The sequence below is a fragment of the Lactuca saligna genome, chromosome 8 (assembly GCF_052625555.1).
Source record: "Lactuca saligna cultivar CGN05327 chromosome 8, ASM5262555v1, whole genome shotgun sequence".
NCBI lineage: Eukaryota > Viridiplantae > Streptophyta > Magnoliopsida > Asterales > Asteraceae > Lactuca > Lactuca saligna.
The window spans coordinates 225,741,254-225,759,992 of record NC_136424.1 but is presented as its reverse complement, the minus strand read 5'-3'; the positions used below and the strand labels follow the sequence as shown (position 1 = coordinate 225,759,992).

Here is an 18,739-nt window from a genome sequence, read left to right as displayed (position 1 = left end):
GACATCAGGTGGGATGGATACCATATGGGTGGTTGTGGACAGATTGAACAAGTCCGCGCACTTTCTGCCAATAAAGGAAACAAACAAGATGGAGAAGTTAACCAGGACGTACATTAAAGAGATCGTGCGACTACATGGTGTACCAACATCCATTATCTCTGATCGAGATAGTAGATTCACCTCGCGATTCTGGCAGTCCCTACAGAAGTCTCTGGGAACTAGGCTTGACATGAGTATGGCCTACCATCCACAAACTGACGGACAAAGCGAGAGAACCATCCAGACATTAGAAGACATGCTGAGAGCCTGTGTGATAGATTTTGGTAAGGCATGGGATACCAAAGTGTAGATCACCACTGTGTTGGGCCGAAGTTGGGGATACTCAGCTAGCCAGAGGGCAAGTCCCTGATAGCACCCTTACGGGGCCTGAAATCATAAGGGAAACCACAGAAAAGATCATTCAAATTCGGGAAAGACTGAAAGCGTCTCGTGATCGACAAAAGAGTTATGCGGAGAAGCGACGCAAACCTTTAGAATTCCAGGTCGGAGACCGGGTACTACTAAAAGTTTCCCCCTGGAAGGGGATGATACGTTTCGGTAAACGAGGGAAACTAAACCCAAGGTACATCGGTCCGTTCGAAATCCTTGCTAGGATTGGTCATGTGGCGTACAAACTCCGACTACCACAAGAACTTAGTAATGTACACCCTACCTTCCACGTATCCAACTTAAAGAAGTGTCTGTCTGACGAGACACTCGTAATACCACTCGAAGAAATCGAAGTTAATGAAAATCTCCACTTTGTGGAGGAACCCGTCGAGATCATGGATCGAGAGATCAAGAGAACAAAACAAAGTCGCATTCCCATAGTGAAGGTTCGTTGGAACGCGAAACGAGGGCCTGAGTTTACCTGGGAACGTGAAGATCAAATGAAGCAAAAGTATCCACATCTTTTCCCAAACCCTTGAAGTCCCAGCCGAATTTAAATTTCGGGACGAAATTCCCTCTAACGGGGATGATGTGACAATCGTCAATCTTGAGTCAAGTCAAGTCATCAAGTCAAGCCGGCCAACTCGATTAAACCTTGTGCATTAGGGTTTGTGTTATGTTCATACTGTATAACTTGCTATATTAATGGGAAAACATCACTTGAGAAAAGTCTTGTGTTAAAATTTCCTAAGCCCTAGTGCTAATCAATGAACTAAACTGGTAAAAACCATGTTGCATACTCATTGGGAGTGTGTGGGATCCTTAATCATGACTTAACAGGGCACAAGAAACTTGCATTGCGGAGCCAAACACTCACAAATGCCACACTTGAAATCTCTCTCAAATATCTCTTTGTATGAGAAATCTCTCCAAGAATGTCAAATCTCTCCCAAATCTCTCCAAGTATGTGAAATCTCTCTCAAATATCTCCTTGTATGAGAAATCTCTCCAAGAATGTCAAATCTCTCCCAAATCTCTCCAAGTATGTGAAATCTCTCTCAAATATCTCCTTGTATGAGAAATCTCTCCAAGAATGTCAAATCTCTCCCAAATCTCTCCAAGTATGTGAAATCTCTCTCAAATCTCTCTTTGTATGAGAAATCTCTCCAAGAATGTCAAATCTCTCCCAAATCTCTCCAAGTATGTGAAATCTCTCTCAAATATCTCTTTGTATGAGAAATCTCTCCAAGAATGTCAAATCTCTCCCAAATCTCTCCAAGTAGGTGAAATCTCTCCCAAATCTCTCTCAAAAGTTCCCGTAACTTTTTGGAATCATTCGGGTCATACCGACCCTTAACCGGGTCAAAAACGGCTTAAAACGGGGCGAAAACGAGAAAAATAGGCTTTAGGAACCGAAACCGGGAAGAGAGGCCTCTTAGGACCAGAACCGAGCCTCTGGTGGCTGAGGCATGCGAGACCGAGCCTTGGTCTCTGCCTCTCTCGGTCTCTCTTCTGGTCGCTCGGTCTCTGCCTTCTCAAGCTCTGCCTCTCTCGGTCTCTCTTCTGGTTGCTCGGTCTCTGCTTTCTCACTCTCTGCCTCTCTCGGTCTCTTCTGGTCTCTCGGTCTCTGCTCCTTCTCTCCTCTCCGTCTCTTCGCGCCCCTCTGTTCTCTCCTCCCCCCTCTCGGTTCCTACCCTCTCTCTTCTCCCCTCTCGGTTCCTACCCTCTCTCTTCTCCCCTCTCGGTTTCTACCCTTCCTCCTCTCGGTTTCAGCATCAGAAGGCCGAACCTCAGCCAGATTTCGGAAATTTGTCACTTTTAGCCCATTTTTGATATTTTTAACATTTTGAGCCCGTTTTTCATGATTTTAAAGCGGGATTTTCTCCAGAAATTATATTTTAACATAATAAACTCTAAATATTCATAATTTAAACATATTTTTATGAAAATCATTATCTAAATAATAAAGATCTAATGGGGGATTTATTTAAGGTGGAGTGTTGACTTTGCCTTAACTTATGACACAAGCAACCACCCCATACCCACTCTATGACCAGCCATACTCCTCATTTTCTCTCATTGCTCTCATTCCACTAAGTAACAAACACCACTTTTCTCTCAAACTTTTTCTACACAAATTTTCGAGATTCAAGGCGGAGTTCAAGTGTTCTTCCACTCTTAGTAAGTAAAAATTCATCCTCCCTATTATTATTTCACTTCATTCTACTCAAATCTTTGATTGCTTACACAAACTCTATAACTATAATGTTAGATTCTCAAAAATTTTCAAGGCATCTCCAAGTGTTCTTGAATTAAACACTTCCATTCTTCAACAATCATCTACTGAAATCACTTAAGGTGAGTCCATACCCCTACATTCTCATGTTTTCTCAAGTTTTCAGGGGGGGAATACAAGTTAAAACACTAAGAACATAACTAAAATTTTCTAACAGCCTTCATCAGAAAAGTTCAACTCCATTCACGGACTGTTTTGGGCATCTTAAACATTTTTGTTTTCAAAACTGTACAAGGTGCAAATACTTCAAGTTTTTAGCTTTAAAAGGACTACTTGCACATCTCCATACGATTTTTCTACAATTTATGGTGAATTTTACAAAACTGCCTATCATTTCAAACAACAATCCGGACCAGTCTGTGATTATGGACTTTTTCACCCAAGTTGGAGGTCATTAAAAATCGTGATAAAAATTATGAGTAAACTAGACACATTTTGTGAACTCTCAGAATTTACGGATCTAGTTTTCGACTTCGTATGATTTTTCTATGATTTTTCCAAAACAGGGCCGAATGGCTAAAGTTAGCCAACAGCATGTAAATATCATAACACTTTGTATTATGTTGAGCAAAGTGTATAATCGTAAGTTCTAATTATTGAATGTGTTTCCTTGTTAGTTTATCATCATGAACTGAAACTAAGTCATTCATAATAAATATTATTCATTCATTTTAGAACACGTATATTAAACTATAAAAAGTATAGTTTGATAAATTCATAACACTAATACATTTCCATAAAAGAATTCATACATATTACATACATTTTAGATAAACTATAATAGGTATAGTTTATGATACATCACTCAACACACTCGTATAAAAAGGGTACATTCATACAAGAAAGATTTATATTCACACACATTTCACGTAAACTTGTTAACCTATATTGTGAGACTCTCTCTCTCTCTCTCTCTCTCTCTCTCTCTCTCCGTACGTCCGAGTGCGGCATATAATTCCTGGTAGTTATAATCAGAATCTCCTTGAGGGAGAACGTGATACTTGTATATAGATCTATATTGGGTTTGACACCCCACACCTTGCTGCTAGCTACAGTGGGACCTGTAGGTCTACGGGTGACAAATGTCATTTCATTTTCGCGATGCCTGAGAAACGTTGTGGCAGGTTCACATAGTCACAGTATGATTATAGCGACTCACCTAGGGAGATAACAATTCATAAAGTTTACGGGATTTCATAAAACCGAAGTAGGTTTTAGGTTGATTAAAAATTTACTTTCCATATCATTTTAAACTCACGACATTTCTACTAAGTAATGATGATTTCTTATACATTTTGGTCTTTGGTTATAAGGCTACATTTTACGGATTTCAAGGAAAATATCGGATTTTTCTGAAACAAACGCGACATTTACATTTGAAAGACTTCTACTAAGTTTTATAATAAAAGCTTATGAACTCACCAACCTTTGTGTTGACACTTTTCAAACAACTTGTATTCTCAGGAAAACACTAAACAGGTAATCAAGTGCTTTTGAGGATGGGACGTTAAGGCGTCAAACTTTTCATATTTTGTCAACATATTGTAATTGATTTTGAACCATGAAATTCATACAAGTGATGTAACTTTTTCAATTATATATATGTTGGTTGTGTTTGCTTAAATTACTATTGAAATTGTGGTTATGATACTACATGAAGTCCTCCACCCCCGGACGTTTCCGCCATCCTTGGTTTAGGGGTGTGACATTAAGCGTTTATGATACTTAACATGACACAAGTACTTGTATAATGCACAAGTTTGCAAATCTAAGAGTGTAATTCATGCTACATGAAACTATAACCGAGGTATATGTTTATTCGTTGTTTTTTTTTTGAACAAGCTAGGGTTTACTCGATGTAATACCAACAATTATTGTTTTTAACAATACGATAACTATTTAACAGTTATGAACTATATAATTTAACGACTTTTTTCGTTTGTGATCATAGATTATAATAAGAGTATAAACCTTTATAAACATCATATATATTGCGACAAGTTTGACAAAAAAAAAAAAAAAAAAAAACAATTAAGTTAAGTAATAACTTTTTTTTTTTTTTTTTTTTTTTTTTTTTTTTTTTTTTTTTTTTTATCAAACAATATCTAACCCTTTATATAAAAAACCTTTAGATAATAAATCAAAAATTAAAAAATTAAGATGAATATGTATTTCTCCCGAAAATGTAAAACAAATAATACCAAGCTAACGTATAAGTTCAAATAGTAGTACATCTAACATTTTCAAAGGAAAAATACGTATAACAACTATTTTGATAGTTACGTCCACAAACGGTAAAAATAACTATTATAGTTTATAAATATGACCAAAACCATACCTTTTGTTATTTAAACGTTAAATATTTAGATCGTTGTTATTTGGAATATATATATATATATATATATATATATATATATATATATATATATATATATATATATATATATATATATATATATATATATATATATATATATATATATATGATGGTTCAATTAAGAAAAAAAAAGACGTTGAGAATGAGGGAACCATTCTCAGCCAATCATTTAATTAACTTAAAAAACGTGCGGTGTAAAACTTATAAATAATCCAAATACATTAATGAGCGGTGATAAATTTGTAAATAATCCAAAATCATTAAACCGTCAGGGCACTTGAACAATTTCATCACACATCAAATCTCGACAGAAAACTATCATTTTCCTCTTCGATATCCCATAACACGAAAACCGTTTTTCCAAAAGGATTCAATAACATAAAGGATTCTCAACATCGATAAGAAGAAAACGAAGAAAAATATCTTCCGATGAAAACATGAACGAAACCATTTCCTCACTCTTAGACTATGAAATGTAACCATCGGTGTTTTTTCTTCAATTTTTAATGATTTCTAATCATTTCTAAAAATATCACTTGATTACTTGAAATTTTTCGTAATTGTCGTTCATTATTAGTTGAGTTAGAACTAAAAAATTTGTATTCACACTGTTCATTGTTCAAATTAGGTTGTTACTTCAAATTTTGTGATAATCGTTCATTCTTGTAACCCTCCTTCTTCGTTATTACTTGATTTACTTGAAATTTTTGTAAGAATCATCCATTATTAGTTGATATATAAATGATTTTACATCTTCTCTTCATTTTTCATACTTATTCACAACTTTTCTATCAAAATATAAACGTTATTTCATACTTCGCTTATGTTTTCCTAATATTAACTACTTACCCTTACAGAAACAACACCAACAGTGAAGCATACATATAAACGAAAAACAAAAACAAATCAAAAAGGTAAATAAAATATTTATTCCATTTAGATCTGATTAACTTTATTCATAAGTGATTGCCAACATTTAGATGAGATTTTACTTAAAAATACAAGAGAAAATAAACATACTGAAGATAATTTTTTTATATGTTTTATTTACTTCTAAACACAAACAAAACTAAATTATATATGTTATATTCATATATGAATATAATATAATTTGTTGTCATATATACATTATTCAAATATGAATATAACATAAATGATTTATATATGTTCTATTTACATATTAATATAACACACATATTCACATGTAGATATATATGTTTTATTCAAATATTCGTTTGTGAATATATATGTTATATTCACATATGAATATAACATAATTTGTTGTCATGTATACATTATACAAATATGAATACAACAAAAATAACTTATATATATCTTCTATTCATATATGAATGTAATATACATATTCATATCTGAATAAAATATATGAATATATATATATATATATATATATATATATATATATATATATATATATATATATATATATCAAGGTTGCAAAAAACGATCGACGTTAGCTAGTCGGTGGACTGGGGTCAAATGATTAATCGGTTAGGCGGAGATTAATCGGGTACCATTAATTGCTAATTTGTTGAATTTTTAAAAAATAAATATGACTAACATCATATCAAAGTACGTAAATACCACTAATATGATAACAAAATAGGTTAATATGATTAATACAACACTAATCATGCCTCAAATAGTTTCCATTGAGATAAAACTTCTTCAAAATGTTAAAATTCCATCGTTCGATAACGTTTCACTCATTATATATGCAATGATTAATCACTAGGCGGCCTTTAATCGGTCGAGTAGCACCTAGGAATTAATCGGGATGTAGTCGGGATTTTTACAACATTGATATATATATATATATATATATATATATATATATATATATATATATATATATATATATATATATATATATATATATATATATATATATATATATATATGTTATATTGACATATGAATAGAACATAATTTGCTGTCATATATACATTATTCAAATACGAATACAACAAAAATGACTTATATATGTTCTATTCACATATAAATATAACATACATATTCATATGTGAATAAAAAATATGAATATATATGTTTTATTCAAATATTCATTTGTGAATAGAACATATGAATAGAACATAATTTGCTGTCATATATATATTATTCAAATTTGAATACAACAAAAATTACTTATGTATGTTCTGTTTACATATGAATATAGCATACATATTTATATGTGAATAAAAAATATGAATATATATGTTTTATTCAAATATTCATTTGTGAATATCAAACTCATTTATCTTCTACTCACTATTGAATGAAGGTAAGAAGACTAACATTTCCGATAAAGATTCACCAACAATGAGTGAAACACGATCAATGCAGAAAAAGCAAAAAGGTATAAAATACATATCGTATCTTTTTATATCCCTGCTATAATTTATAAATAACTTGTATATCCCACCTATAATTGTCTTCTATTAACATATGAATAATTCAATCTGTATATCTTTTATATTAAAAAAAACTATTGAATTCTTGTATTCATATATGAATAAATATATGGTTTAGCTTTGTTTGTATTCAAAAGCTAATAATATGTGAATGGAAACAAGTATTCATACCTTTATGTTGTTTTGTTTTGGAACATTTTTCTTTTGAAATTGATAATTGATCTTTAGTAAAATGTATTTCAAAATTTTTTATCTTCTACTCACTAATTCATGAAGGTAAGAAGATTTGTATTTATGATAAAAACCCCATAACAATGATAGAAACATATCTGAAGAGGAAAAATATGAAAGGTACAAAATTCTTATCATATCTAATATATTCATATATGAATAAAATTGTATATCTTAGTTATATTTTTGTAATAAATAAATATAAATAAATCAACGAGCATATATCATATTCATATATCAATAACTTATTCAAATATTATATTTTTCATTTCCCAGATAAAAAAGAAACAAAAACACCAAAGAAAAGAAAGCATTAAAGCAGAAAAAGTCCATCAAAAAGGAAAACTCCTGAAAAACGACAACTACATGATTTAGACTCTGATTTTGAAAGTAGTCGTCCATCAAAGAAGGAAAAAAAAGAGTCACCAATCAAGAAAGAGAAAAAAACCCAGTGGTAAAGGAATTTTACTCGATGAAAAACAGATGTTCACCAAAGTCACTACTATCTATAATCCTTGGGTTGAGCAAAAAAGAAAAAGAATATGTAAGATCTATGGGTTTTGGAAGTTTTCTACAAACGAAAATAACAGATATAAACTGAAGTTAGGATTTATATTATTCAAAAATTTGGTTCTGAGAGAATGCTGATAGATGTTGAAGGAAAGGAACAGAAAGTAATAGCACAATTTGTTCCTGACATGTTGGGCATTCCAACAGGTGGAACCATACTTACAAAACTGGATCAATGGCCTAAAGATGATTCTAGTTATGATGAATGGAAGCAACAGTTTCAAGAAGGATCAATCATTCGACTGAATGCGATCAAAAAAGTTATTGTTAGTACAACAGAAGCTGATTTCAATTTCAAAAGGAACTTCTTAACTCTTTTTGTCAACAAGTTTTGTGAGTTAACATCAATGGGAAGATGCAACATGTTTCCTTTGAGTTATATTTCAAGAAAAAGAGATATCAACAACATAGATTGGTGCATCTATATTTTGGACTGTCTTGTCAGAAAAAAGAACTCATACATACAATACTCAGATAACAGCTACTTTGTTAGACCTTCAGCTTTCTTGGTGGTAAGTTATTATAATGTTTATACTCGATTTTTAATAATATTAATTATTCATAACTGATATATATATATATATATATATATATATATATATATATATATATATATATATATTCATATATGAATAAGTAATGGTTTGAATTACTTATTCATATATTAATATCAATTAGTTATCATTTATTTGTAGTTGTTCTATGCTGATAAAATCCACTCAGAAGCTTTAATGGTAACATGTAAACATCCAACAATTTGTTATTGGAGTTCAAAGAAGATTAGATATCGAGATACATTTCAACAAGAAGAAGGTAGATTTGGACTTGGAGAATTAAATGAGGAATTTGTTAATGAACAAGATGAAGGAGATACAGATATCGAAGTTAGTGATTCTGATAAAGATGAAGATCATTATATTAAGGTAATTAGTTTGAACATCTTAATAATATATAATTACATTAAATACTTCTTTTTATTACATAGGCATATGAATCAAAAATATAATGCTTAATAGTTTTGAGAGGATGAAGGAAAAGCTGAATTCAAAATTCAATGATGCGATAACAAAGTTCCTTGAAAAGGAAACTTCTAGGATTTTCAAATAAAAGATGACAAATATAATTGTTGAAGAAAAAACTAAAAGCACAACACTTTTTTGAATTTCCAAGTAACGAAACTGGAGTTGAAGGAATCAATTTGACACCAATAATGGGTCAAAAAAACAAATGATCAAAAAGAAAATGAAGATAAAGAGGGAAATGGTGAAGAAGACAATGATAATGATGAAAGTCGAAGTAGATTATTTGCTTGATTCAAATGAAGTAGAGAATGAAGGAATAAAGAATGATGGAGATAAGAGTCAAAAAGAAGGTGAAACTGAAGTAAAAGAGAAAGATGGAAAGAACTATAAAAATGACAATGATGAAGAGAAAAAAGATGATGATGCTGAAGAAACAAATAATCATGAAGAGATTATTCAACAAACTGAAAATGAAAATATGTTAGATAAAGTTGTTGACAACATTGTGGATACTGTCATTGGAATTGGATTTTTAAGTTTAAATAGTCAAGAAGATGAATTCTAGAATGACCCTGAAATGAAAACTATTTTGGATAATATTTATATAGGTAAATTTTGACTTACTTTTATTTTTAAAAAAATATATAAATATTAATACACAATAACAATTTTTTATTAAACTTTGACTAGGGTCACTAATAACTAGAAGTAAAACTAATACTCTGATCAGTCAAGTTATTCAAGGTATGTTACTATCAATTCATTATTTATTTCACTAATTCATTAATTAATTTTATTTAATATATAATATTAAATGGATCTTGGAGAAAATGGAAAATTAGGATGTTTATATAAACAAGGAAAAGAAGTTGAAAAAACAAAAGGAGATGATACAGGTAAATGAATGATTTAAAATATATTACAATGTTTACATTGATTTTTTTAATAACATTGTTAATTCATAAGTGAATAATACACTATATAAGTGAGTAAAAAATATAAAATATTCATATGCGATGTATATGTTTCAGGCAAGGAAAACTCTGAACATGGAACTAAAGAAGGAGCAAAAACTAGGAACAAGAAAGATGGCGGTGAAGATAAACAAACAGAAATTTAGAAAGGAAATGCAAAAGTTAGAGGTAATTAGTTGATTCACTAATAAATGAATATAATAAGTTTTATTATTCACAAATTAATAACACAATATGAAAATAAATAAAAATATAGTATTACTTATTCATAAATAATGTTCATAAATGAATACATTACTTATTCACAAATCCAATCTCTGTAGCAATTCCTACTGAAGTAGGACCATCAAAGCATGATCCGGATGAACCAAGAGAGAAGAAGCTTGTCGATGCTTTCAAGTTGCCTTTCTAATGCAGAATACTAGACACAAAACCTAAACTGACACATCAGGAGAGTATTGTCTGTGAGTGGTTGTTCAACTTGCAAGGGAATACATCGTAAGTAACTTTATTTTATAGACATTTATATATGATTATTATATAGATAATAATGTATGATATTTTGATTATATATTTGCAGAGATGTGGTTGTGTAAACAAAATATGGTCAGATAAAATAAAGAGCAGTTATGGAAAGTCTATATGCAAGCACAAAGATTTTTGGAGAATTTTTAGACACTCGGACTGATTTACTTAACCACCAAGAACTGGGAAGGGATTTGGAAATTCACCATACATACTCTTCTTGCAAGTTGGAGTTTCTGTAAGTTTATGTTCTAACCTTAATTTCTTATTTATTCATAAATGAATACACCAATATGATGTATTCATTTATGAATATTATATATTTTTTTACAACTGAAACCAATATGATGTATTCTTTGAAATAATTATGAATATTCAGCTGAAATTAATATATGATTATGTATTCATCTTTGAATAAGAAAATCAAAAATAAATATCTTTAGTGTGTATATATATATATATATATATATATATATATATATATATATATATGATTATTATACGAACATGATGTATTCATTTATGATTAACAATTTACTAATCCTTTAAAATTATATTGGTTACAGACTGCTTATCTAACTTTAACATTGTCAGATGAAAGAAAGTATGAAAATTTCAAGGAGAACTTTCATGACAATACCGATGGGTACAAAAAAATCTTGAACATAAAAGATATTGACATGGTATGTTAATTAAACTTGTTGTTTTTAATATATATTTTATCAACAAAATACTTACCATTATATACATGAAAACAAGTATTCTTTCCAGTTGGTAGAAGTGCTCATATTTTTGTGATTGTTTTTAACTTAAAGAAATCATCAATATGAAGGGAAATACGGAGTACTATTGAAACCTTGGTATGTACCCAATTCACAACAACATAAAAGAACCAATTTATTACATATCTAACTTTTATTTTATTTAGTGATCAGAAATTTTTGTTTGTGAGATACTTTAAAGAAATAAACTATCTAAGACAAAATGCAATCTCAAAAGAAAGTATCACACCCCCAACGACTTGAAATGCCATGGAGAAAAGTTAAAAACAAATTTGATTATGGGGTCTTTGCAATGAGATATATGGAGACCTATATGGGACAACCACTCTCAAAGTGGAAACCATGTCTTCATAAAGAAAGTGAAATTCAACAAACTACTTTAGAGAATCTTAGGCAAAGGTATGCACATCGAATGCTAACTTCTAAAATTAACATGTTGAAGGCTAAGATGTTGGATCTTGATGAAAATATCAAAAGGTTGAATTCAAAGTGCGTACTGCTCATGCATACAAGGCTATGCATATAATTCAAAAAATGTTAAACGAATATTGATGATTGCTTGTGATGAAGTGTGATGATATAAAACAGTTTGTGTTGAAGATGAATGAATTTGAAGTACATGTAAGATGATTCTGTGAAACAAGTTTTAGATGGTTTGTCAAATGCTATTGAACATCGTTTAAATAGTTTGTGAAATGCTTATGAACATGTTTTATTTTCTTGTGTTGAATGATTATGTAATAGAAACAACTTTCAATGATTATGTAATAGAAACAGCTGTCAGTTTTTTATATTCAAATATTTTCAATGTTTGTTTATGTTTATTCATAAATGAATACGAATATGGTATATTTAATTATGATTAAGTTAGAAGTAATATGTTAGTATAACAAAATTCATATATGAATATAACAAATTTCATATATGAATATAACATATTTATTAGTAGAAACAAGTTTTCTTATTTTTGTAACTTTTTATATTCAAATATTTTCAAAGTTTATTTCTGTTAATTCATAAATGAATGCGAATATGATATATTCATTTATGATTAAGTTAGGAGTAATATGTTAGTATAAAAAAGTTCAAATATGAATACAACTTATTTGTTAGTCTAACAAAGTTCACATATTTGTATTCATTTATGCTGGTTTTCAATTTTATTTAAGTGTATTCATAATTGAATACGAACATTGTATGTTCATTCACATTTAATATGTAAATAATAACATCTCCAATGATAAATGAATCCACACATTATGTATACATTTATGAATTATTTACAAATAATATGTGTATTTCACATATAAATTTACCATATCAATATAACTTATTTAATATAACTTATTTAAAAAACAAATATGATATATTCATTTTAATAGAACATATATTTCAAATCTCAATTTACCATATCAATATAAATGTGTATTATTCATACATGAATATTATTCTTTATGGTTATTATCTACATATATTCATAAATGAATAAAACCAAAAAACATTAAACAAAACAAAACAAAACAAAAACCCTAAATGTCTTTTGTTGATTGAGCAACTGCAATTCTTACGGGACATGTACGTAAATTGTGAGGAACTCGTTTTCCACATCCTGAACACATTCTATGTTCTTTTTTAGAATTTTCATATACTACTTCACCTGCACTTGGAATTCTTTTCTTGATTCCAGAACCTTTATTGCTTTGAACTTGAGGAACATGAATATTAATCTCTATTGGAATAGGAATAGAAACACCCATAAGCTTGCATATGACTTCACCATCCGTCTTGCTTTTCAATCCAGCTGATGTATAATCACTCTCACTCTCAAATTCCTTCAACAACATCTGTTGCTTCTCAGCAAACAAAGCAAATTTCTTTTTGTCATCTCTTATAATATCCAAACATGATTCAAAATTATAATATGAATCATTGACTAGCTTCACATTCTTACAATCCCGTGAATCAGATTGAAGAGAATGTAAACAATAATTTCTTGATATCACATCCTTTGTCCATCTTTTCAGAATGTACCTTTCAGGAATTTCTTTCACACCACATCTCATCATATTGTAAATGCATGTCTGCATAAAACACCCATACGCTTGAAATGTTCACAACTGCAATTTATTTCTTTCTCTTCAACTTTTATTTCAACCTGATACAAAAACATAATAAAAAAATGAAAAAACAATTTAAACAAAAATTACACATTTACATGCATATATGAATACTCATATATGAACAATCATATATAAGTATTCATATATGAATATTACATTCTAATCATATACAATTATACATATTCATATATGAATAATAATAAATAAATATTCATATATGAAAATGTTCTAACTTTAAAATGATAAGAATATTCATTTATATGGATATTCTCATATTCATATATGAATATTCTCATATTCAAATATACACATGACATTTTTCATAAAGAACTATTAAATTACCTTAACTTCATTTTCAAATTTGCTTTTAGTGTTGTTGTGTTGCACAATGTAAACTTCCCATCCATATTCAATACTAACATACGAGTATGTATAGAAAAAACTTGATTTATATATATTTCCTTTTTGCACCTAAAAAAATAATGTACTTGTATGAACCTTTGATGCTTGTAGTTCTATTTCTTGAGGTGTTCGCATTTGTGACAACCCGAAATTTTCTATCCTGTACAGTCAAACACTTCATTGAAAGTCAAACTCATTCCTACTATCATTTAGCACAATTTGGAGTTTGTTTGAGCGTTCTGAGCCTTGTACACTTAAATGATAAGTGTCAGGGTTTATCTGTTGAATCTATACTACAAAGAACAAGCCTGAAACATCTTGACAAGGAGTTCACGGCCACCACAATGGATTTTACGGCCGTAAACTCCATGTGGTCTGTAAACTCCAACTTATATGATGAAAGGTTGGCCATTAGTTCATTCCTTTCTTTTCCTTGGCTAATTTCCTCCCAAATCCTTTCAACTATCATCCTGATCTTCATTCCTGATCTTCAAAACTAGTAAGTTTCTTGTCCTAACTAGTTGATAGCTTACTTGATGTAGTAATATTACATGATTTCATCCGTGAAATCATTCCATTTGTGTAGATCTTCAAGTTTCACCACGAACACCAAGAACACACACTAGTGTTCTTGGCCAAAACCAACCATTCAAGCTCCTAGATCATAAGTACTCTTGTTCTAACTTGTTGTACACTAGGTTTAACATGCTTAGGCCTTAGAAACATCAAGAATTGAAGGATGAATGAGAGTTTACGGCCAAGGATCTCCCAAGGCCGTAAACTCCCTTGAAGGGTGCAATGATGCCTTCTCTTCCTTCTGTATGCCCATAACTTAGCCTATAACCAACCACCATTGAACTAAGGACCTCAAACATCGAAATGATACTTCATACCATGAGTTTACGACTGTAAACTCATGGGGAAGTGGTCCCCAGGCCGTAAACTCAAGTTGAGGTCAATTCTTGGACCTTAAAATCACCTAGCCTCTTGTTTAGCCTTGGAACACTTAACCACTTAAGATATCATACCTTTAAGCCCCAAATTGAGACCCTTTAGAGGGTTTACGACTAGGAGTAAACTCCCCTGGGCCGTAAACTCCATTAAGTATGGTCCATGGATAATAAACTCAATAACAATGCCTTGCAATCCTTTGTTGCAACCCACTGGCCTCCTAACACTTTGACCAAAGTGTTTTCCTCACATTAGGGTGTTTATACTTGTCTAATTAGTGTTATAATAAGTAATTGTATACATACATATGTCTTTATATGTTATTAGGATCATTGTGTGTGTTCAAGTCTTCACTTGACACCTAGCTCTTGTCCGACACTTCCATACGATCCACTCACTGCATGTGAGTTCATACCCCTTAATTAACCTTTTAAATGTTTTTAAATGTTTATAAATGCTTTTATGGGAGAGGGGGGGGGGGGGAATACAAGTTGAATCATGCTAGTTATTATATCAATCACATGTGATTAATAACTAGCATACAAATGGATTTATTACACTTTTAGCTGTTTTACCAAACATATTACTTCAAATGACTTTCTCAAACGTTTTTACATGTTAAAACTCTTTATCAAACCATCTTACATACTGCATATTTCCTTTCAAACTCTGTTACAAAAATATGTTTCAAACAAAGGTTTTCTTATACTTAAAACTGTTCATATCAAGGAAAATGCTTTTAAATCGTTTTATAAACTGACATCAAGTCATCAATTCTTAGTTATTAAACTTTTCCAAAGGTTTTACAAAACTTCTTTTATACTTTTATATTGTCAAATGCATGCCTATATATGTATAGTTATATAAGTAATGTTTAAAGGACTTAGGACTGCTAGCTCACTTTATTTCCTTTTCCTTGTTTGGATGTGGCCTTAGGGTATCGGTTATTTGTCCGAATGTCATTTAAATATTAGTTATGTATTATGTATAAATATATAGACATAAAAGTTCCATCATTCAATTCAGTACCTTTGGGTAGCAAAGGCATACTTCGGTTATACACGTACATTACTAGTAACTATAATAGGTATAGTTAGGAGATACTACTTACTATTCCAAGTACAAGGAATCACACAAGACTCAGTTCATTCACTAGTCTATACTAATACATTACTTACGATATGAAGAGATACGATTACATACAATTACAAGAGAGACAATTACAGAGATACGACTACATAGATACTATTACATAGATACTATTTCATATCTACTATTACATAGATACTTCTACATATTCATGGAATGACCATCCTACACTTGGCTGCTTGCAACAGAAGGTGTGCTCATCTACAGATGTTTCTCGGTTGTACTTTTCGACGAGTTTCCACGTTGTGTTTATTCTAGTGCAAAAGGATACGATTTAAATAATTATATTATTCTCCTTATTACCTTTACTTTGTAACACATTCACATAAATGATGAGGTAGATTATCTTTGATATAAATATACTATTTTCCTTATTACCTTTATTTTGTGACACATTCACATAAAAGATGAGGTAGACTACAATTTTATAATAATAGTTATACAGGGAAAAACCATCACATTTACAGTGATACATACTTTCAAAAAAGTTGGGTCTTGGCAGAAGACTAATTTTTATACTAGTAGGAAATATGGGATTTTCTAGGGTTTTCATACTTATACAAACTTTTCTTCAAACATTTACAAATCTTTTCTTTACAGTTTTACAAATCAAAGACACATAAATACTTATGAATTCACCAGCTTTATTGCTGATACTCGCTTTCAAAATAACTTGTATTCTCAGGTCACAAATAGACAGGTACGACGACCAGGTTTTGTGAAGACGGAGCAGTCAAGACTCGTCTTTTATTTTGATTATTCATTATGTTGTTTTATACTATGAAATAACACACATGTATTCAAAATTATACTATTAATGCAATAGATGATGTTGTTGCTTGTTTACTACTTTGCATTGTTGTGATACTTTACATGACGTCCTCCGCCCGAGAATGTTTCTACCGTTCTCGGTTTTAGGGTGTGACAACATTTTATATGATGCTTTCTTTAATGCCTTATCAAGCTCTCGTTGAGTAAATTACCACTTTCTAAGTAGGTATTAAAGAATGAATTCACTCTCTGACCTCGACGTAGTCTTCATCAACCCACACATTGAAATATCATTAAAATAAACCTATCCATGAATCATATTTTGTAAACATGTCTTTAAACCATCTTGTGTCTTCCAGATTGAATTCCTTCATAAGAAAACCCCATTTCACCTCAAATACATCAGGTTTCATATTAATGTCCCAAACAAGCTTCGAGAATCTTTTTCTAAAGTCTGTGTTCGTAAATAAATCATCTGATATCTGTATTAAAACAAAAATAATATAAACTTCTATATTTATTCATAAACGAATAAATATGAATAAGGTAAATATCAATAAATATTCATAAATGAATAAACTAATATTTAAAAAAAGTACTATATTCATCTATGAATAACTAAATACTATCATACATATTTGAAATATATTAAAATAATACCTTGTTTTTCAACTTCTTCATTATATGCCACATACATAATCGGAGCTTTGAATTAGGAAAAACATTCTCAATTGCTTGTTTTATTGTAGCATCTTGATTAGTCAAATCAAGTGTTGGTTCTTTCCCATGAGTTTTAAGAAACGCTTTAAGCAACCAAGAGTAGGACTCAATGCTTTCATTGCTTAGTGAACCCACTCCAACAGTAATTGATTTTTTATGATGGTCAATAGCAGTAAATTGAACAAAAACCATTCAATACCAAACACACACAAAAAAAAAAGGTTTCATTAAAGTCAATTTTTAATGTATTTATAAGTAAATATAAAAATGTTCAAGCATAAATACAGTTACAGTATATTATTAGAATAATTTCAACAATAAAAACTGAACATGAAACATAAAAGTTTAAATATTCATATATGAATAAGCAATAAAAAAGTAGATAGAATAACTTACTTGTTTGTTCGGAAAGTTGCATCAAACGAGATAACATCACCAAATTCAGCATAATATGCCTTCTCCATTTCATCAGCCCAAAAGATACAGTCGAAAACATTATCTTGATAATTAAACTCAAATGAGTAATTTGGATAGTGAGCTCGATGGTCATTCATTGTGTTTACTATCATTTGGGCATCATTATAACCTATAACCTTGTTGATATCTCTCCTTAAATTTTTATAGTCAATTACTTTGGGCTTTAAAAACTCATACCCACCTCTCAAACTTGCCCTCAACTTATAAGCCATAGTTGGGCCTATTTTTGATATGGAAGCACACACTATAAACTTTTTTTTAATATGACATTTGTCTCGCTTTTTTTTAAGTCACTTCTCTTCTCAAGTGGTTGGTTGTGAAGTTCATCAAACTGAAAAAATTTATAATCTCGAGTTCCATACATAGATTCAAATATAATCTTTGTTTGACAACCAATAACTCTTGAATTTGAATTTCGTTTCATCCTAACACCGCTTGTACCCAATGTGTCATAATATTTCTTTTTCTGTTGGCCACCACGATCACATATAACATGTTTCTTCTTTATAAT

General features: G+C 30.3%; 2 protein-coding genes across 2 annotated transcripts; both read right to left on the bottom strand.

Annotated features, from left to right (window-relative positions):
- Positions 1–13,167: 13,167 nt before the first annotated feature.
- Positions 13,168–13,704, bottom strand: LOC145010529 (uncharacterized). Its single transcript, XM_078969058.1, has one exon. The coding sequence runs from the start codon at positions 13,702–13,704 to the stop codon at positions 13,168–13,170; it is 537 nt and encodes a 178-aa protein (XP_078825184.1).
- Positions 13,701–17,943, bottom strand: LOC145010528 (protein FAR1-RELATED SEQUENCE 6-like). The gene is made up of 4 exons (XM_078969057.1): positions 17,692–17,943; positions 17,374–17,513; positions 14,101–14,173; positions 13,701–13,793 (listed from the first exon to the last, which is right to left on the bottom strand). Exons 1-4 carry the CDS (start codon positions 17,941–17,943, stop codon positions 13,701–13,703), a joined length of 558 nt encoding a protein of 185 aa, XP_078825183.1.
- Between the last annotated feature and the right edge of the window lie 796 nt (positions 17,944–18,739).